This window comes from Pelodiscus sinensis, chromosome 29, assembly GCF_052426305.1.
Source record: "Pelodiscus sinensis isolate ZL-2025 chromosome 29, ASM5242630v1, whole genome shotgun sequence".
NCBI lineage: Eukaryota > Metazoa > Chordata > Testudines > Trionychidae > Pelodiscus > Pelodiscus sinensis.
Genome location: NC_143080.1, coordinates 3,386,939 through 3,409,292, shown reverse-complemented (window position 1 = coordinate 3,409,292; position 22,354 = coordinate 3,386,939). Strand labels below are relative to the sequence as shown.

The following is a 22,354-nucleotide window of genomic DNA, read 5'->3' as shown; positions in this document are numbered from 1 at the left end:
GCTAACGGCAAAACACCCACGCGCGATTTCTGCCCTGCCTGGGTTCTCACATCACACTTATCGCTGTACAATCCGGGTGTGAACGTGTTGCGGGACCGGACGGCGCTCAGACACTGCGGGGCAGCGCGGTACCTGCTGGACTAGGCTTCAAGATCAGGCCTGCCGGGATGTGTACGAGGACCCCACATTTCTCTCGACGGGCTGGGCATCATGTTTGCCTGGATCTTCCCTTTCTCCGCCCTCCCCATTCCATTTTATTTACACAGATGTTACAGATGTTTCGGGGAGGAGGGGGCGGCTAAGCTCAGTTTCCCAGGACAGTTGTCCTGTCTTTCTCGCCCTCTTGCCAGCCCTGCCCAAGGCTGCAGAGAACCCCCTGACTGCTCCATGGGCCTGTACTATGCTTCAGACTAAGGAGGAGTGTGGGGAGGGAGAGCGTCCCAAGTGCTTAGCTGAGGCTTGCACTGGTTTCCAAAAGCAAGGGGGCCCTGGAGCTCTCCTCCTGCCCCCGCTGCCCCCCATGCAGCTGCGGGGCTGGCAAATCAAGAGGAAACAGGCCTGTTGGGGTAAAATGTCCCCAGGCTCTTCCAGGATGGAGCTCCTGCCTGCCAGTGGCAGCCGGGCTCAGAGAACACTGGGAAACCCAGAAAGCTGCCTGGCCTCCAGGATGGAAATGTTCAATCACATGCATCTCCCCCCCACCCCACCCCTTCCCAGCACCTGACCTGTTGGGGGGGGGGGGAAGGGGAGGCCCAGGCAGGGATGGCTTGCTTGGTCTGCAGAACAAGCCGGCCTTGCCTGCCAGATGTGGCAGCCCGAAGCAGCATGTGCGGGTGCGTGTCAACAAGCGATCGGGATGCCTGCAGCTGGCGGGAGAAAGCAGCTGGGGCAGCCAGGAAACGCTGCAGATTTACTGCAAGTGCAGCAGGCGGGGCCAGGATGGCTCCCCAGGGGCTCCCGCCAGCACCACTGCTGTGCACCGTACTCGGCTACCTGAGACCGCAGTGGCCTGGGCATCGGCTGCAATACGAGTTTCTGGGTGCACAAGCTCCCGTGCCGGGATCCTCCCCACCTCAGCACTCCTTCCCCATCTCCTGGCTCCCTGCACGCCATCTCAGGGATCCGCTGCCCATGGGACCGGCACAGCCCTCATTAGGGAGCAGCTCACGCTCTTTAGCCGCTATTCCCTCGGCTTTTCCACGTGAGGGGACTAAGTACAGAGCGACTCACAGCGGGGAGGGTCCCAGAGTCCGGGCTGCAACATTTACACCGTAACCAAACAGCCCTGCAGCTGGAACCTCGTGAGCCTGCACCAGCTGACACGGGCCAGCGGCAGGGAGGAGTTTACTGGCAGTGTCGACACACCCTCAGGCTGTGTCTAGACCACACCTCTCTGTGGACAGAGAGATGCAGATTAGGCACGTTGAAATTGCTAATGAAGCAGGGATTTAAATATCCCGCGCTTCATCAGCATAAACATGGCCACCGCTTTTTTACGACACGGAGCTCTTTCCAGAAAAAACAGCAGTCTAGACACGGATCTGTCGAAAATAAACCCTTTTTCGAAAGATCCTGTATTCCTCAAAAAAGGAGGTTGACAAGATCTTTCGAAAACGGGTTTATTTTCGACAGATCTGCGTCTAGACTGCCTTTTCTTTTTCTTTCGAAAAAGCTCCGTGTCGTAAAAAAGCGGCGGCTATATTTATGCTAATGAAGCGCAGGATATTTAAATCCTGGCTTCATTAGCAATTCTGACGTGCCTAATCTACATCTCTGTGTCGACAGAGAGGTTTAGTCCAGACGTACCCCAGGGTCAGCATTTCAAAGGCATTTAGGGCTCCGCTTCTTAAAAGGTTAGGCTCCTAACTTCCACGGGAACCAAGGGCGTCAGGAGCCGGGTGCCTTTGAGCCGCTGGGCCGAGGTGCAGCTAGACGCTGGCGTTTCAGGCTGACTTGGAGTCAGGAGCCCCGCTCCGAATGATTTTCACAGGAATCTAGCTCTGCCTGCAGGAACTGAACGCGGGTCTCCGGAGCTGAGACGCTCCGTGCTGGGCTTCTGTCCCTCCCCAGGGCTGCCTGCCCCCACACCTCTACTCCCAGCGGCCTGAGGCTCTAGAGAAGAGGGTGGCAGCAAAGGAGAGGGTCAAACCGGCTTTTGGTCTCCACTCCCCCCGACTATGGAGCCGGGCCAATGCTCAGAAGCCTCTGTCATGCTCTGCTTGCCCTGTGCCCTGAGACCCCCTCAGCCCTCTGGCTTCCCACTCCCCACAGCCTGCCTGCCAGTGGGCTGAGGGCTTTTCTTCACCCGTGGCCTCCCTGCCGGCTTCTCTCTGCCTCCTGGCTGGACCCCAGAGCCCCTCCGGCTCTGGGAAGTCTCTGCTGCTCCCCATCTGTCTCCCTGGCCAGTGGGGCAGTGGGGGGGCTCGGCTAGGCCATCCAGCAAGTGGGTCCTGAGGGAGCGTGGCGGGGGCAGGCCCTGGCCTGACTGATCATGCCACTCCTGAGGGGCCAGGGCGACTCCCCACCTGCCCCGCTGCCCTGGGGGCTCATCCCGGCAGACACAGTTACCTCCCCGAGGGCTGGTGGGTGTGGCTGGGAGGCAGGGCGTGGGGAAGTGGGTCTCTGGAGGGCCTGAGTGGGGGGGTGCTGGGCTGGGAGGGGGCAGGGAAGAGCTCTGTGTGTCGGAGCACTAGGGACTGGGGGTTCGGTGTGGGGTGCTGGGTAGGGGTGACGGCGTGCAGGGCGCTGTGCAACTGTGGCAGGGTCTGGGGGGTGCTGGGTATAGCAGGTGGGGGGGGCTCAGTCCATAGAGAATTGGGGGCAGGGGGTTCTCTCAGCAGGGCCGTCCCTACCGATAGGCAAAACACGCAGCCGCGGAGGGCACCATTACTTTCGGGGCACCAAATTGCCCCAAATTTCACAGCGCCCTGGGCCGCTTCAAGATGCCTAAGGGCTCCAGCTGCCCCCACCCCGTCCCCTCGCCGCTCCCCACAGCTTAGTGCTGGTCCGGCCACCCCCATCCCCATCCCTCAACTGCTCCCCGTCCACCTCAGCGCCGGGCCAGCCATCCCGCCCCCCACTCCCTCCCCAGGGCTCAGTGCCCAGCCCCCCCTCACGGAGGGGTGGCTGTGGGCCGGAGGGCTCCCAGAGCAGAAGGCAACCGGCTAGAGAAGTGCCGCTTCTCTCTGGCCGGCTGCACCGTCGCCTGCAGCTCCGCTGGCCTGCGCCCCCCCCCCCCCCCCCCAACCCTGCTCCTGGGGCCAGCTGTGCTAAAAGGCGTCCGGTCCGTCCGGCAGGGTCGGCCACCTCTTTCCCCACAGCTTCACCCCCCCCAACGATGCGAAGTGGCCGCTCCCGGGGGTGCCAGTGCTGGGCTGCGTAGGGACGGCTCTATGTGGTTTGGGGGGGGGGGATGCGTGGTGCAGCATGGGGCGTGTCGACAGCTCGGGGCCCTCCCACACCCTGCCCCACTGCCCCCCGAGAGGTTCGCCTGCCCCAGGCCCCCGTCCCACCAGCAGCTCCTCCAGGCCCTGGAGCAGGCTGGCGAGCTCTGGGACAGGCAGACGGAGGCTTTAGGCCTTAGCAAGTGTTTGCTCCTTGCGGCTGGCACCGAACAACTCCCCGTCCCCTCCCCCAGCCCAGGCCCTCATTAACGCGCTGCCGAGCCGTGCGCCGGCCTCTCTGCGTGCTGGGACAGACGCACAAATCCCTCCGGAGAGGGGGCTGCCGTGGCAACCAGAAGACCAAGTCTCCCGGCCACATGGAGAGAGATTCGCTGCCAGGCTCCCCCGGTCTGGGGCGGGTGCCAAGGCTGCCCGTGCTCCGTCCCCGCCCCGGGCGCCAGGAGAGGGGGAGAATGCAGCCCCCGCGGCCCTAGGATGGGACTGGGGGCTTGGACGCAGGCGTCCTGCCCGCTTGCATTCAGGTCTGCTGGCAGGGCCGCTCTGCCTGCGTGTTTGGTGACTCTCCCCGGACCCCGCGGAAGGCGGCTCCCCAGAAAGCCTGGTGCTTGCAGACCTTGCCGGCTTCCCCGGGGGCCCAAGAAACAATGTGCCTGGGAGACACGGCTGTGGGCATAGCTCTCCCCCATTTCCCCTGGCACCCTGGGCTCCCTGTACCCCCATCCTACACCCCTTTACTATTAACCGCTGCACCTTCTGCCCCACCCTCTGCACTTGCCCCCCACCTGTGTCCCCAACCCCAGCTCTCTGCTTCCAGCCGGCCCTGCCTCACTGCCCTCCTGCCCAGAAACCTGCCCCCCCTGTGCCCAGCAATGCCCGTTCCCAGGGGTCCCTCATCCTCTGGCTACGGAGCCCTGGCCACGGGCCCTAAGGCAGGTCCGGGCAACCCTGGTGCCCAGTGTCCCCTTTAATCTTTTCCATCCATGTGCGGAATAATTGTGACGCGCACCCAGGCATGTGTGAATAGGCACCACCAACAGAAATATAAAATCTAGCTGTGGGCACTTTGCTAATCAGTTGAGTGGCATTTGAATTTCTCCTCAATGGCCGCACACGTGCTCAGCTTACTGGGAACACCGGTTTGCCTCTGGAGCCACTGGGATGTGGTGGGCGAGGCCAACTGCAGGGATAAGCTAGTGGAGTCCAGGAGGACGGGGGGGCGGGAGGGGGGGCGGGGGCGGCTGCAGGAGACTTTAACAAGGTTTGGTTTGTCTGCCAGGTGGCAGCTGGAGGAGTGTGTTGAACTGCAGGGAGGGGAGAAGGGAGTGCTTGGCTGGGGTTTGAAGATAAGAATGCGGCTGTCTCTATCTCTAGTTCTGCACCATAGTATTGGAGCCTCTCTGGGGGGTGGGGGGGAACCATTATTGGTATCACAGTAGCGCTTACCTGAGATCAAGCCCCCATTGTGCTAGACACGGAACAGATACATTATCAGGGAAAGCTAAAGGACTTACAACCTAAACAGGCAAGAGTGAGGGAGGTGGGGTGCGAGGGGAAACTGAGGCACAGAGAGGGGGGAAATGACTTGCCCACGGTCATCCAGCAAGTCAGTATCAAGAATGGAATCCAGCTCTCCTGATGCCGAGTCTCATGCTCTACCCACTGGCCTGCCCTGCCTCACTCGCTGTAAAACTATACGCGATGGCAAAGCACTAGCAACTCCTCCAGCCGTACATACTTTTGAGTTTGCCACCCACCTTCACGCTCTGAGCACTTGACTGTCCCAGACTAGCTCCAGGAGGGGTAATTCTACCAGCCCCCACCAGTCACACTGTCACGGCCCCTATGTCCCAGAGATCTCTGGCTGGGTTGTTTCTATTATCCCACAATGCACTGCAAAACATTTCTCAACCCGCACGGTGCATCCCGGTGGCTGCAGGGGCACTGGGACTCCTCCCCGGGCCGTTCTGCACTGTGCATCGACGCAATCACCGCCGGAGGGTACGGGCCGGGCTGATGCAAGCAGCCAGATACGCCCGCGCAGCAGCAATATGCTTGGTGGCTGGACGGGGATGGGACGTGCACCGATCAAACACACGCCTGCTGGCTGCCTGTGTAGGTGCCCAGCGCGGGTGCCGGGGGAGCAGGCCCCTTTTTGTTAAGAGATTTCTGCTGTGTAACTGCACTGGTGTAGTCTTCACACAGCGTGTGAGGCTGGGAAGGCTGGGACTATAACGGAGTTCAAAGAGAAGCTAGGTAATTTCATGGAGGTTAGGTCCATAAAAGGCTATTAGCCAGGGGGTAGAAATGGTGTCCCTGGCCTCTGTTTGTCAGAGGCTGGAGAGGGATGGCAGGAGACAAATGGCTTGATCATTGTCTTCGGTCCACCCCCTCTGGGGCACCTGGTGCTGGCCACTGTCGGCAGACAGGATACTGGGCTAGATGGACCCTTGGTCTGACCCAGTACGGCCGTTCTTATGTTCTTATGTACCGGCGCCAGGATCTATACAGGGGTGGGGAACCTACAGCCCGGGGGCTGGATCGGGGCCCTGGCTTGCCTGGATCCAGCCCTCAAGGCTTGGGGCTTCTCCCCCCTGTATTGGGGGCTTCTCCCCCCTGCAGCCCCTCCCACCCAGACCTCAGCTCCTACTCTGCTCCTGCATCCCACCCAGCCCTCCCACCACCAACCCACTCCTGCACCCTCCCTTCCGTCCAGATCCCAGCAGCCCCCACACACTCACTGAACTCCTCATTTTTGGCTGCACCCCAGAGCGCTGGGGTCCCACACAATCGACTAGCCTGGGCCCCCCTAGCTCTGGTGTGCGAGGGGGACGTGGGGAGCGTCTTTCTCCTTCCCAGGCAGGGTTGTTTGGTTGGGTTTTTTCGTTTTGTTTTGCTTCTCATTTTTGTGCGGGGTCCCCGACTGATTTGTCTGTGGTCAGCAGCCCCAGACTCCCAAAAAAGTTCCCCACCCCTTGCCTCACGTACCCCTCTGCAGCTGCACACAGATGTTCCCCTTCCAGTCCTGAACGATGCTGTGAAGCAGCGGCTGCGCTCCACCCCAGAAGGGGGTGCATCTCGGCAGCAGCCGGTTTGTGCCACACCCTAAGCTCTGTGCACAGCAGGCCCAAGGGGAATGCCACTCATTGTTATGAAGATGAATAACACTCACACTCACACACACACCCGTGGAAAGACTATGGCCCTTGCCACTTAGTAATGGCCAGTATATTCAGGATCACCTGAATGTCAGCTTACAAAGTGCTGCATAAACTGGCTCAGCCCTTCCCCCCTTCGTACAAAGGTCTGGCAGACAGCGGGCCATTGTCTAAGAGGCACTCTAGCTTGTCGGGAGCCAGGTTTTGAATTTCAACATGAGCTTGGAAATAATCTTCTTAGCACATCAGCCCCCAGCCACTCGGTTAATGCCACGCGGGAGTCTAAGCGCACTACCTCTGGGCTGGAAGAGTGCAAATACGCCACGGGCAGGACTCCATGCTCGCTCAACCGGTGCAATGCCCAGCAACGCCCGCCTGCTCTCCCAGTCTGAAGTCTGATCCTGCCTTGCTCTGCTCTTGCACCTCAGTTCCGACCTGCTGTTTGGATGATTCCCTTCCAACCTGATGAGGCACATTTCTGGGCCTCTGACCTGCTGCCACCCCATTCCTGGGCCCCCCTGAAAGAGCGTCACCCCTGTGTAGATGCCAACAGCGCATGGTGCTTTTGTTTCACTTGGAGCAGTTGTTCTACCTTTTAAACAAAAGACAGGACTATGTAGCACTTTAGGGTGTGTCTGGACTACAGGGTTTTGTCAACAAAAGTGGACTTTTGTTGACAAAACTATACCTGCGTCTACACTACCACCGAGTTTTGTCAACATAACGTCGACAGAACTCGGCAGTTTTGTCGACGGCGGTAAACTTCATTCTATGAGGAATAACGCCTTTTGTTGACAGAGTTCGGTCGACAGAAGGCTTTATTGCATCTACACTGTCCTTTGCGTCTACACTCTCATGTCGACAAAGCAGCATGCTTTGTCGACAGAACTGGATGTAGTCTAGACGCTCTTTGTCCACAGAAGTTTTGTAGACAGTATCTCTGTTGACAAAAGCCTGTAGTCTAGACGTACCCTTAAAGACTAACAAGATGGTTTGTTAGGCGATGAGCTTTCGTGGACCAGGCCCACTTCCTCAGATCACATTATGGAAGAAAATTGGGATGACCATATATATCAAAGGGATATAATAAAAAAAAATGAACACATAAAATTGACAAATCAGATTTTAGAACAGAATGAGAGTGGGGGGGGGAGGTTAGTGTCTATGAGATAATGATATTAGGGGTGATAATTGGGGAAGCTATCTTTGTAATGGGTAAGATAATTAGCATCTTTGTTAAGGCCCATTCGTAAAATGTCAAATTTAAGCATGAATGACAATTCTGAGGCTTCCCTTTGTAGTCTGGTGTTAAAGTCTCTTTGAAACAGGATGTATGTAGTTAGGTCATTGAAACAATGCCCAGTCTGGTTGAAATGACAAGAAACTGTTTTTTCTTTGTGAAACTGTCTGATGTCTGTTTTTTGATTGTATCCCTTTGGTATACATGGTAATGCCAATTTTCTTCCACAATTTGATCTGAGGAAGTGGGTCTGGCCCATGAAAGCTCATCACCTAATAAACCATCTTGTTAGTCTTTAAAGTGCTACATAGTCCTGTTTTTTGTTTCAGCAAGACCAGAGGAACACGGCTACATCTCTATTACCTTTTAAACAGTCTTTCTAAGAGGCTGCTGGGCTGTTTTCTATGGGTTCTAGCCGGAGCCTGGCTCTGCTCCTCCTGCCGTAGGAGTCAGGATGTCTGGGTTCTAGTCCTTGCCCTTCCATGGCTTCCCATGTGACCCTGGGGCAAGACACCTCACCTCCGTGTGTGGCGTGGCCCCAGCACGAAAGAGAGCGGCTGTTCTAATTTACACTCCACTGCAATAGCCCCCGTGGGGCACTGCATGCCCCCAACCCTGGAAGTGGGACGCTCTGATATCTTCCACGAAGGGCAGCAGGGAATCAGCCCTGCCGTGCCTCAGTTTCCCCAGATCTGAAGGAAATACAGTTCAACTATTTGTCTGCCTCGGAGGCTTCACTGGCATTTGCAAAGGGCATTCAGAGCTGAGAGCAGAACAAAGCGTCAGGACCTTGGTCTCCAGTCGTCTCTTCCTACCCTTACATAGTGGTCCCACCTGTCTGAGCTGTTTACAGCACAGCTGCAGAAAGGACACCACCTGGACGTACTGTATCCTTGATTGCTGTAAACCTGAACAGGAGAGGACCAGCCACTCAGCCACTGGGGAGTTCAGCCGTCTGCCCACTGACAGAAAGCGAGAGACCCGCACAATGTGAAATTCCCAGGGTGGAGGGGGAGGGGAAGAGAGAATACAGGCAGGAGAGGGAAGAACATGAGAAATCAGGAATCAAAATAAAGGGAGAAAGCCTCTTTTGCCTGTCGCTTCCCAAGTAAAGGCGGCAGAACCCCCACCCCTGCCCACAAGCACCTCACGGATCTGGTACCTTCTCAGCAGGGACGGGCACAGAGGAGGGGGTGAGGCTGGTGGGAGACTCCGGACGTTTTTTGTGCTTCTGTTTAGGTCTTTCCTTGTCCTTCCGATTCTGCAAAGGAAAGAAAAGGGTTGAAAGGAGGAATTTTGTGCAGGTGGGAACAGAGATTGCAAAGGGAGAAAAAAGTGGAGGAGAGGTACGCAGGGGTGTACACGTGTATCTTCCTCTTCCTTACGCCTCTCGTTCACGCCAGCCCCGCCTCCCCACACATCCTCGGGCTGGGAGCGACCTGCTGTCTCTCCCCCAGCTGCAGCGCACATCTGGCGTGCAGAATATCAGCAGGATCCCCCGAATCAGTTTCTGGTAAGATGATATAGGGAAGGGTTTAACGAGCCCTGGCTGAGTTCAAACCACTCAAGCCCTTCTCCTCTTCTCCCACAGGCCTTCCCCTCTGTCCTCGCTCCTCCTGAGCCGTCTCACAGCACTACAGGCCGTGGGACAGTCGGTGCATGGTTGACAGGACCAGCGAGCAGAGGGTGACTCAGGCAGCAAAGCCCAGGATCGAAAGAGCTGACAAAGCAGGGAGAGGACGGATGTCTGTAAAATCATGAGATCTGAGAGGGGTGGGGGGTAAAGAAAGTGACTAAGGAAGTGCCATTCACATAACGCTTGAGGCAGGGGTCACCCCATGAAATGAAGAGGCAGCAGGTCATGGGCAGCGGGAAAGCAAGCCCCGGCTCCACCCCTTCTGCACAAGGCTCCGCCCCTTCTGCAAAGGTCATGGGCAGCGGGAAAGCAAGCCCCGGCCCCGCCCCTTCTGCACGAGGATCCGCCCCTTCTGCAAAGGTCATGGGCAGCGGGAAAGCAAGCCCCGGCTGTGACGGCGTGTGGGGGTCCCCCGTCTCCTGCACCCCGAAATGGCACAGACTGCACCAGCCGGTGGAATAGAGGAAGTTTATTGCCTCTCCAGGATACAGCGCAGCACAGATGTAATCTGGTCACAGAGCTGGGCTAGGATGCCTCAGGCCCCCTTGAGATGGGGGAGACCGGGCCCCTAAACTCCAGCCCCTTTCCCTAGGCTGTCTCCTCCATGCTCCCAGACAGCCAGCAACTAACTAACACTCTTCCAGCCCTGCCCCCCAGCCAGGGCAGCATTCCACCTTCCTTTGTTCCTCTCCATGGGGGGTGTCTGGCCATACTGGTTTGCATAGTGACTCATCCTGTTTTGCTGGGTCGTGGTACCCACAGCAGCCAGTGGGGGTAACCCCAGAGCCAGCAGCATAGAAACCAGCCAGGTACCCCCACTACGTCACACCGGCCCCGCCCCTTCTGCACGAGGATCCGCCCCTTCTGCAAAGGTCACGGGCAGCGGGAAAGCAAGCCCCGGCCCCACCCCTTCTGCACAAGGCTCCGCCCCTTCTGCAAAGGTCATGGGCAGCGGGAAAGCAAGCCCCGGCCCCGCCCCTTCTGCACAAGGCTCCGCCCCTTCTACAAAGGTCATGGGCAGTGGGAAAGCAAGCCCCGGCCCCGCCTCTTCTGCACGAGGATCCGCCCCTTCTGCAAAGGTCATGGGCAGTGGGAAAGCAAGCCCCGGCTGTGACGGCGTGTTGGGGGTCCCCCGTCTCCTGCACCCCGAAATGGCACAAACAGACTGCACCAGCCGGTGGAATAGAGGAAGTTTATTGCCTCTCCAGGATACAGCACAGCACAGATGTAATCTGGTCACAGAGCTGGGCTAGGATGCCTCAGGCCCCCTTGAGATGGGGGAGACCGGGCCCCTAAACTCCAGCCCCTTTCCCTAGGCTGTCTCCTCCATGCTCCCAGACAGCCAGCAACTAACTAACACTCTTCCAGCCCTGCCCCCCAGCCAGGGCAGCATTCCCCCTTCCTTTGTTCCTCTCCATGGGAGGTGTCTGGCCATACTGGTTTGCATAGTGACTCATCCTGTTTTGCTGGGTCGTGGTACCCACAGCAGCCAGTGGGGGTAACCCCAGAGCCAGCAGCATAGAAACCAGCCAGGTACCCCCACTACGTCACACTGGCCCCGCCCCTTCTGCACGAGGATCCGCCCCTTCTGCAAAGGTCATGGGCAGCGGGAAAGCAAGCCCCGGCCCCACCCCTTCTGCACGGGGCTCTGCCCCTTCTGCAAACTTCCCCTCCTCCCCATGGAGCCAAGCCCCACCTGACCCCAGCTGGATTCTTCCTGGCCACCTGGAGGGAGCATGCTCAGAGATCCATTTATTGTGTCTAAGCAGACACGATAAGTTGATTCCCGGTGGTCTGATTGCTGCAGCATCGATCCACCTGGTAATGTAGACAGTCACAGGCAGCCGTTTACACCTGTGTTGCACAGGTAAAAAGGATCCTGCGGTAGAAAGAACTTCCAGGGAAGATTAGGCAAGGCCAGTGTCTAAGGCAGGGGTGGGGAACCTACAGCCCCCAGCTTAATTTGATCTGGCGTGAGCTGGAAACCCCAAGCTTTGGTACCCACCGGTAGACATGGAATGCACCATGTGCTGAGTTAAGTGTGGGTGTGTGTGGGGGGGGGGTTTGCTTCTCACTTGGGAGCAGGTGAGTAATGAGGTGGGGGGGGTAGGTTTTTTTGCTTGCATGTGGCCGCGACTGATGTTTCTGTGGGTCAGCTACTGGGTTCCCCACCCCGTCTAAGGGCCTAACTATACACTGGGGCAATGCACTGTATGGGGGAGGGATTTCAAAATGGTGTTAAAGTGTTGTGCATTAATAGATCCGTGTCATAGAATCAGCAGGCTGGAAGAGCCTTCAAGAGGTTGTCGAGTCAACACTGCTGGTATGCAGGGCCGACTTACCCATTAGGCACAGTGCCTAGGGCCCGCGCTACTTTTAAGGGCCCATGAAAATGTTTTAATTTCTTTTAAACTCAGAAGAACAAAAATGAACTTTTAGGGTCGAAGAAAATGTTTTCATTTTTTTCTCACATCCGAAAAAAATGAAACTTTTAGGGCCCACAAAAATCTATTAGATTTTGCCTAAAACAGAAAAAAAAAGTTGAAGTATTTAAAGTTATATCAAAAATAATTTTTGATTTTTTTTTAATGGAGGAAGGGGCCCACGCAGGAAAAAGTGCCTAGGGCCCACGAAAGTCATAATGTGGCCCTGCTGGCGTGCACTAAAGCGTCCGTCCTGTGCTTTACTGCAGTACTGTTGCAAATAGCACGAGATTCAAGTGCACCAGGAGACTACGACAATGTTCCAAACAACACACCCACAGCACATTAGTGTGGTCCAGGAATAACCCGCCCCTATAGAGTGCTTTCCCACACCGGGCTGCTAAGCCCTGACTCTTTCTAGGAAACATTACAAAACCTTCCTTGCTGAAAAAGCCTTTCCACTATAGCATGAATCACACAACCTCAAGCACCTCACTCCCCACAAAAACCCACAGTAAAACAAACGAGACTCTCCAAAAACCCTTACCTCAGGCAGTTGCTACCTCCAAAAAGGAGATACGACAGACACTTCATAGTGCCTGTTACAGACTTCCCTGTTGCTACTGATTTTACAGGGCAGGCTCGCATATACCACACTGATATGTGGCTCTATGTACAAAACCCTAAAAGAGACAGATACAAGGCAGGAGACGCTTAGACCCTGTGATTCCAGGAGCCCAGGTGTACCGGTAGTTCGGATTAGAGAGCCTAATTCGAACTACCTACTCCATGCCGCGTGTAGCCGCGGGCACGGAGTCTGCACTAACGGGGATTTAAAAATGGCGGCGCCCGGCAAAATGCAAATGAAGCCCGGGATATTTAAATCCCGGGCTTCATTTGCAACTTCGAATGCCTACATTAGCCACCCTAGTTCGAACTAGGGTGGCAGTGTAGACATACCCAACCTGAGCAGGTTGGAAAAATGCAAAGGGAACTATGGTTGTGGATTATGCCATTCAATCAAAATGGAAATGCTTTGCAACATCAGATCAGCTTTGCTAGAGTTTTATTTTGCAGATACAGTGGCGGGGGAAAGGTCTGATCATACTAAAACATCTTGCTTTGATATCATCCAAAAGAAGTATGTCATGTATTTGTTTTGAAATGGCTTTTTGTTTTGAATTTTTTAAAAATGTTTAGGGCTTTTGATTTCTGGCCTTCACCAATAAACAATGATCAAACCCCGTGATTAAAACAATAAAAAAGAATTTGGTGGTTATCCAAGAAACATTGCAAAACCACCACAAGTGGTGACTTGTCTGGAAGGGAGCATTAATGAAGACTGCGGGCGGGGTGTTGTTTCCAAAGCGCACTAATGTGTTGCAGATGAGTGGCCCATGTGTAGACCCTGCCAGTGTGCCCTGTAAGTTACCCATTAATTGCTCCATCTCGATTCTGCTGGTGTGTACTAAAGCAAGGGTGGGCAAATACTGGCCTCCGGGTTGGATCCAGTTCAGCATGTTTAACCCCTGGTGGGCCCCCACTACTATATTAACTGCACAGCCGCAGGTACCAGCAATCACAGCTCCCATTGGCCATGGATCGCCGTTCCCAGCCAATGGGAGCTGCAGGAAGTGATGTCCCAGTTCACACTGCTTTCCACCACTCCCATTGGCTGGGAACAGCGATCTGCGGCCAATAGGAGCTGTAATCACTGGAACCACGTAGGTAAATATAGCTGCTGCCGTCTTATTGCCCACCCCTGCCCTAAGGGGTCCCTAGATCATGTTAACAGTGACTACGTCTATACTGCACCCTTCTTCCGCAAAAGCTTATGCAAATGAAGCGCAGATTAACATATTGCTACGCTTCATTTGCGTCATTAATTAGGGGACGTTTTTGTGCAAGAGGCTTTTGTGCAAAAAGGAGCTGAGTAGATGGCTCCTTTTTGCACAAAAACCCCTTCGTGTGCAAGAGCTGTTTTTCCTCGTTTTTTCAGGAAGAACGGCTCTTGCGCAAGAGGGGGGTTTTGTGCAAAAAGGAGCTGTCTACTCAGCTCCTTTTTGCGCAAAAGCCTCTTGCGCAAAAATGGCCCCTAATAATTATGCAAATGAAGCACGGCACTATGCTAATCCATGCTTCATTTGCATAAGCTTTTGAGGAAGAAGGGTGCAGTATAGACGTAACCAGTGTTTGAAACAGTACTAAAGTGCAACAGGGGATGTTACAAAGAGATTACTCTGCACTGTGTGTTCTGCTGTAATAAGCAACGCATATAATACTTCAGTATATACAAAGTAAAAAGCACCAGAAAACCTCCATTTTTGGACATCTACATAAAACTCAAAAATTGCTAAAAATACCCTCCAAAATTAAATGAATAACCCCCCAAATAACATCTGCCTCAAGAACTACAGACCTTAAAAAAAAACAGAAATAAAACATTTTCATTGACCTGAAACCAACAAACAAAATCAAAATTTTCCTTTGCAAAGAATTTCAACAGTATTCCTTTTCGCTCCAATGTGGAGAAAAGCCAATTTTTGAAAGCTCAAAATATTTTGTGAAACACAGCTTCCATCCTCCGCATAGCTCTCTTTATTGTAATTTATTTCTGACTGCCAAAGATAAATCTGGCAGCTGAAAAGGGTGCTATCTGCAAGTGTAACACCTCCATACGCTGCTATCCTTCTCCCTTGGTAAATTGCTGTTACTTGTGGAACTCATTGCTATAGGAAATTGAGACCAAGTACTAAACAAGATACAAAGAGAGACTGAACATGTATAGAGGTAGCAAGTACAGCCAGAGTAATAATCATTAAGGCTAACATACAATTTGTAAGGGATATTAAACATCATGGTTAAGCAAATCTCTACCTACTAGAGTTGAAGATAAGTTCCAATATAGGTAGCAGATTATTCCATATCTGTTACTACAGGATTCTTACACCTTCCCCGAAGCATCCAGCGCAGGGCATTGTCAGAGACAGGCTACTGAGCTAGCTGCACCATGGGTCTGATCCAGTCTGGCAACTGCCAACATTTAGTCCTGAAATGATCATGCAGACCCCTGTGCTGTGCAGAATCCAATGCAAGATCAGAGTCTAGGGCTTAAAGCTGAACCTGGCTCATAAAGGCCCTTGGATGGAAGGTGCTTCTGTGTGTGTACAATGCAGAGTGCGGTCATGCACTTTGACTGGATTTCCTCTGTGCTACGATCATAATAATGGAGAATTACTTATGATGATGATTATTTAAAAGGAGGGTTTCAATGAAAATAAAGGTGGCCTATAATTAACCCTGGGGACCTCACTGCTGCAGGATATTGAGGCAAATAACTCAGCAAAAGAAATGACTGCTTCGAAAGTGCCACGAAGTTGAAAAGGGCTGTCTTGTGGAAGTGCCAAGCTCTAGGAATAACACGATTTAAAGGTTCAGAGGGGGAGCCGAGTTAGAAAACTTAAAAAACAACTAATAGTCTTGTAGCACCTTAGAGACTGACAAAACATGTCGCTGGTACCATGAGCTTGCATGGGCACCAACCCACTTCTTCAGATGAAATTATTTATTTAATCATTTAAGGGTGAGATTGCTGGAAGGGTGGCTTCCTCCGTGTTTCCATTCCAAACCTCCTGCACCAGGAGCAAAGCTACTCTGAAAAGTCTGGTCCTGTAGGGCAGGGCTACTCAACATGTGGCCCGTGGGCCACATGTGGCCAGCAGCCCATTTGTTTTCGGCCTGCGGTGCAGTCTGGGTTTACGTGGGGCTCAACATGTGGCCCACGGGTGGGAGCCAAAACAAAAAAGTTGTCAATAGAACGGTCTTCTGTTGAGATACGTTTTAATAGATCAATTCCTGGACTGCCATTGCTCATTAAAAGTGCTGTGGTATGGGTAGAAATGGGGTAAATGTTGCATTTTATTAATATCAGCAGAACTAACTTAAATGGGGCCTGCGTATTGTGTAATCTTGCCTTAATCTTTGTATTCATGCCCATCAGTGTGAAAGATGCTATTTGCATATATTTGCATGTATATGCAACCCCACTTAAGTTGCAGCCCTTGGCATGTGCTGGGCGTGTCATTGTGGCCCCTGGGGCTTCCAAAGTTAAGTAGCTCTGTTGTAGGGTGCTGAGAACTTTCGAGGAGGGGCCATGCACCTCAGCTGCCAAGGAAGTGAGCGAGCCTCAGAGATATTCAGTACCTTGCAGGGCCAGGCCCGCAAGAGAACTGTCTCCAGCACTCAAGCTCCTGGCTCTCTGCTCTTTCCGTGGTGTATTGATCTTGGCAGAGGGCGATAATTATTTCCTGTGTGTGGAAAATGCCCTGAGGTCAGAGTCATCCGTGGTGCAGCTCCATCGATGAAGCAGTTTGCAGAAGGAGAGCATGAAACGGTACCTGCCATCAAAGCTCATAAGCAGAATACTGACTCCAGAACCAAGAGATTTTTATTCCGGCATATTGTCCATAGGGCGAAGGACTCCAGAGCAGCGATGCAGGTCGGTTTCCCCTGCTCTCTAACCTGAGCCCCTTCGGAGCCCTCATGTGGGACACTTGCAAGCTTGTCATCAAAAAAACCAGAGTGACCCAAAGAACATGAGGCTGTAAAAATGAAGGGTTGCGTGACTTCCCCAAGGCTAAATAAAGAGTCAGCGGCAGAGCCAGGGGTATTTGTAGGGCTCTACCAAACTCATGGCCATGGAAACTATATCATGGACCATGAAATCTGGTCTGGGTAGGGATGTAAATAGTATGAGTGTATTGGTTACCAACATGGTTACACACCAACTCCGGGCCCCGCTCCTGCGGAGTCGGCTGCCACCCTGCGCTGCTGGCTTTGTATCAGTGCCTGCAGTGCGGGCAGCAGCCATCTTCCCAGGAGTGGGACCAGAAGCCAGCTTAAACGCAGAGGTGCATGGCACCTCCTTGAAAGCAGACTCCCAGTGCGCACCTGCTCCCAGGGAACCGGCTGCCACCCCACGCTGCTGCCTCTGTATCAGAGGCAGCAGCGTGGGGTGGCAGGCAGGTGGAAGCCTGTGTGGGAAGCTTGCAAGCATGACCTTAAAGTCTCAAAAAACGGAAGGCAATTAAAAGATATATATTATTCACATGATTTGTAACCAATCTCATGATTTTTCTGAGCTCAATTCATGTTTTTTGAATGCTCTGGGCTGGTAATATAGCAAACATTAATTAACCAAGCCTCACAACTATCCCTGTAGGATACACAGATGTCACCCTCAGTTTACAGATGGGGAAACTGAGGCATGGAGAAGTTAAGTGACTTGCCCAAGGCCATGGTGTGTATCAGTGGCAGAATGAGGACTGGCCTCAATGGGTTCTGATTCCTAGTCCATTTCTCTAAAAAGAAAAATAAGCACTCTTTTAGTGGTGTTGCAGAAAAAAGTTTTGACAAGAGTGGTTCAGTATTTAATATCCCCATTTTACAAATGGGAACACCGAGGCACAGAGCAGTGTTATGACTTTGCCATGGGTCTCACAGAGTGTCCATGGAAGTTAGGGACAGAACCCAGGAAACCCGACTTCCGCTTGTGTAGCACATGGCACTGAGTACACCTGCACTCACGTATATACATGACACCACATCCACACTACAGACTTCTGCTGGCCTAATATATTGATTAGGGGAAGAAACAGGTTTGACCTCTGCCCAATATAGTTGTGCAGCCAGAAGCCCTGCGTGTCAACCCGGATGTGGCAGCTAAGCCATGCTTTTACAAGCCATGCTTTGTTTCACTCATGGGTGTGGTTTTACTGGTATAGCCCAGCTGGGCCAGTACCAACTGTGTCCACGGTAAGAAATGCTTGGCCAGTATATTATGCGGGTATTTCTGCCCTGGGAAAGCACTCCCAGAGTAGACACAGCCTAAATCTATGGCCCACTGTGGAGATCCTCGTGGTTGCCCCTACAATACATATGACAGCCATCCATAGTAGCGCTGTAGCACAGCGGTTCTCGAAGCAGGGCCCAGTTAGAACAGCTGTGGGCCAGCTCAGCTGTGAGCTAAAGGTTACTTCCTGTGCTGGGATCTGCCAGGCTCTTCACTGCCTGGCATGGAGGGTTCTGGGCAGACCCATCACCCAAAATGGTTGGGTCCCCGCCTGCTCCTTTGTGACGGCAGGCCAGGGTGGGGGCTACCAGCCACCCCTGTAAAGTCAGGGTTCCAGGGTCTAGGTAGCTGCTGAGCCCCACAAGTTCAGAGGTCAGCGACAGCTGCACTGTGGGGGTCTGGAAGTAGGCCAGTTGGCCCAGCCCATGTTGCGGGGGCCCATGAGCTCCAGGGCAGCCGTGCAGCTAGGGTCCAGAGCAGGCAGCCGTCTGGCTCCACATGGTGGGTCTGGGTTCTGGGGTGGGCAGCTAGCTAGATCAACATGGCACTTTGGGGTTAGGGTCTGGGCTGCCCCTGCCCTGCCCCCCAGGTTACACCTATGCAGCCCAATATGTGTAATAAGTTCAGAACCACTCCTGTAGCAGTGGTGACAGATCTCAGAACTTCCTGCTCCAAACCACAGGCCTCTCCTATTGGAAGTCCTGGAGAATCTCCTTTCATTGTCAGCTCTATAGAGGCTATGGCAAATAAGTGAGCAGTGCATCTGGTTGTAGCTAGGAATGCGTGTATATCTACACACACATAGCAAGCACTCAGCGCCCACAATTGGAAGCAGGTTTTCCAAAGAGGAATTCTCCAAGGCAGGCACCTACAATAAGCTGCTGTTTTTCAAGAGCTCGGCACACAGCGTGCTCGGCTCTTCTGAACAGGTGGCCCCATGCGCAGGGGCTGGGCAGTTTGGAAGCTCTCTCTGATATCTGGAAAAAACTGCCCTGCAGAGGCCAGACTTTGCACCCTGCTTAAACTGGCTTGGCAGCCACTTCCTGCATGAAAACCGGAGCCTTGCAAGGAACCAGAAGTGGAGTCGCAGCTCTGCTCCAAGCCAGCACAAAGAGCTGCAGGCCATGGGCCCAGCCAGCCCCTTCTCCTCCCCTTAGGAAACTTCTCTGGCTTCTCAAAATCATCCCCTCACTCGCTCCCCCCATGGGCCATCAGAGGGCCGAAATGTGCTGGTGGGACCTCAGTTTCGCTGTGCTGGGATTCAAACCCATGACCTTCTACTTTGCAAGTATCAGGCTGCTGTGGCCCTCTGTGATAGGCCAGGTTACCTAGCAGCTCCGGAGGGGTGTGGGGGGGACGGACCTGGTGTCCAGATTACCTAGCTGCCTGGGGACACCCAGCGGGGTTGGGTTACCTGGCCACCCAGGGACCCTGACACCCAGTAAGGTCAGGTTACCCAATCACACAGGCCCTGGCACTTGGAGAGGTCAGGTTACCCAGCCACCAAGGGACACCAGCACCCAGAAGGGTTATGTTACCTGGATATGCAGGGGCCTTGTCACCCAGAGGGGACGGATTATCCGGCCGCTCAGGGATCCTGGCACCTAGAGGGGTCCAGTTACCTGGTTACACAGGTGCCTTGAAACCCAGAGAGGTTGGATTACCCTGGCACCCAGGGGTCCTGGCACCCATAAAGGTGTGTTACCCAGTTACCCAGGGGCCCTGGCACCCAGAGAAGTGGGGTACGCTGACACAAGGGGCTATGGCACCCAGAGAGGTGGGGTACCCTGGCACCCAGGGGCCCTGTCACCCAGAGAGGTGGGGTACCCTGTCACCCAGGGGCTGTTACACCCAGAGAGGTGGGGTACCCTGGCACCCAGGAGCTGTTACACCCAGAGAGGTGGGATACCCTGTCACCCAGGGCTGTTACACCCAGAGAGGTGGGGTACCCTGTTACCCAGAGAGGTGGGGTACCCTGTCACCCAGGGGCCCTGTCACCCAGAGAGGCGGGCTACCCTGGCACCCAGACGCCTGACCCTGGGCTGTTAACCACAGGCTGGCGCCGAGCCAGCGGGCAGCAGCCGGAGCCCGCGGTCCTGCCCGTCCGTACCTGGCTCCCTTGCGCCGCCCACGCCCGCCGGGCAGGCAGCCGCCCGTCCGTGCCGCCCCCCGGCGCTCGGCCCCGGCATTTAAACGTGTCACTTCCCTCTGGGGAAGGGAGGGGACGAGGTGGCTGCTCGCAACGTCCCGCGAGGGCCGCCCCCGGGGGCTGGGGGGGACGGGCTGCGGGGGAGGAAGGGCACTGCCAGCCTGCCCCCCCCGCGCCCCCTTCCCCCTGCAAATCCGCTTTCCAGGAATCTGCCGGCTCGCTGCCAACGGCGCCTGGAAAAGCGGCCGGGGGGGCTGGCAGGAAGCAGCCCCGATTCATTGCAGGAGGCGCGAGGGACATGTACCCCCCTCCGGACCCCCCCATTGCCTCGAAAAGCGAAGCTCCCCCCCTACCTTCCAGGCGCTGCGCCCTCCCTGCGGCGGCAGCCGGGGCGCGCCTGGCTCCGGAGCGAACCCAGCTCCCCCAAGCAAGCAGCTGAAGGCACGCCGGCTTCTCCCCGGGCAGGACTTAGCAGCTGGGGCTCGGCATCTCGGCACGGAGCGGCTCCGAGCCCTCCCGGGGGGGCGGGCCTGAGACACACAATCCAACGTGTAGCTCTCCAGCGGCAGGCGGAGTGAAACCAGATCCCTGGGCTGCCCAAAAGGAGCTTGTCTGGGGCGTTCCTTCCCCCTCCTCCGTCCACGCTCCGCTCCCTTCCCCGAGCCCCACTCCTCGTCTGCGGCTGGCACCAGCCCCCGGAGCATGGAGAGCAGCTCGAGGGGGGGGGGGGGCAGTCGAGGCTCCTAGGGGGGTTGGGACCTTAGTCTGCAAGAGGCGAGGGGGCTCCGCTTCTTAGTCTCGCCCCCAGAAAGGGCGGAGGCCAGGGCAGGGCGCAGCGGCAGGAAGGAGAGAAAAGAAGAAGTGAGAAGCCTTTGCCCCAGGCCGGATTCTGCTCTCTCTTGCCCCGTGTGGAGCCGAGGGCTCCCCCTGCCCTGATGCCTGTGTGCAAGAGAGGAGCCGCTCTCGCCCAGGGAGGGCTTGGGGTGTGAGTTAAAGCAGGGGTGTTCAAACTACCTGTGCCCCCCTGCACTGGGCGGTGGGGGCTCCTGGCTGCAGGGGGATCAGTGGGGACAGGGGGGCTAAAGCAGCTCTCTGCCAGGCCTGGCACCACAGACTGTGCTGCACCCCAGAAGTGGCCAGCAGCAGGCCCGGCTTGTAGGTGTGTGTGGGGGTGGGTGGGAGGGGCACAGGGCTCCATGCACGGCCCTCCCATTGGCTAGAACCTGCCGCTGGGGCGCAATGTGGTTTGGGGTGCCAGGAGAGGCAGGAAGCTGCCCGAGCGCCCCCCCACACACTGCACCACACCCCCACATTGCACTCGAGGTTAGCCCCTCTTGCCCTGACTCCCCCCCCCCACACACACACACACAATGCCAGAGTCCCCTCCTACACCCTGAAGCTCTCACCCTCAGCTCCACCCCGGAACCCACACTCTAGTCACGTTATGTCGGGTCACGGCATCGACCATTTTCTTCAACTGGGTCACGAGAGAAAAAAAAAAGGAAAGCCGCTGTGTTGAGGGCTCAGGTTAGCTGCCCACTCCCACCCTCAGTTCTTAAACTGGCGCTGCTCCATTTACTTAATCCAAAGAATTTGCTGTGGGTGGTGGGGTGGGCCAGACTCCCTTCCTCGAACGAGAGAACCACTTTCCAAGTGGGGTTCAGATCGGTGCTGGGGGTGAGGCTGAATCGAGCTTGGATTCGACCCGGACAAAAATATCCCGGAGGTTGATCTCACAAGTGTTTGGCTCCCCACTTTGGATCCAATGCGCACGGGCAGATTTGGGTCTGGTACAGACCAGAACCGTAGCACACCCACAAAACATAACGGGGGTTGGATGGTTGAGCTCATTGTCTCACCCTTTTCTCACCCGGGGACCAGATTCTCAATGGCTACGTCTAGACTGGCATGATTTTCCGCAAATGCTTTTAACGGAAAAGTTTTTCCGTTAAAAGCATTTGCGGAAAAGAGTGTCTAGATTGGCACGGACGCTTTTCCGCAATCTAGACGCGGTTTTGTGCAAGAAAGCCCCAATCGCCATTTTCGCCATCGGGGCTTTTTTGCGCAAAACAATCCCGTGTAAAGCATTTGCACAAGAGGGCTTTTGCCCGAACGGGAGCAGCATAGCATTTCCGCAAGAACACTGACAATCTTACATGAGATCGTCAGTGTTCTTGCGGAAATTCAAGCGGCCAGTGTAGACAGCTGGCAAGGTTTTCTAGACACAGCCAGTGGGTATAAACCCTCGTAAATAGGCAGTGAGGTCCAGTGGCTAGACAATCGTGTTACGATTCAGAAGGGGGCTCCAAACTGCCATGTAGCTTCAAACAAGTCGTTTTCTTCCTATATTTAGCTTGTAAATTCTTTGGGGCACGGACTGTATCTATACAAGAAGGTTTACACCCAGCATTGCTTGGGTCCTTAACTCAAGCTTTGTTTTTCTTCATTGCTGTGGGCTGGGGCTGGGGCGGAGGGGTTCAGTTTGCAGGCTGCCCT

At 55.0% G+C, this 22,354-nt stretch overlaps 1 protein-coding gene across 6 annotated transcripts in view; it reads right to left on the bottom strand.

The window, feature by feature from the left end:
* MLLT6 (MLLT6, PHD finger containing) overlaps positions 1–22,354 on the bottom strand; it is a 97,507-nt gene that overhangs the window by 33,939 nt on the left and 41,214 nt on the right. For 3 of the 6 annotated variants that reach the window (XM_075911431.2, XM_075911430.2, XM_075911432.2), the window contains exon 8: positions 8,962–9,060. In XM_075911431.2, the coding sequence (XP_075767546.2) occupies positions 8,962–9,060 (99 nt within the window). The other 3 variants (XM_089774024.1, XM_089774025.1, XM_075911433.2) reach the window with 3 other exon arrangements.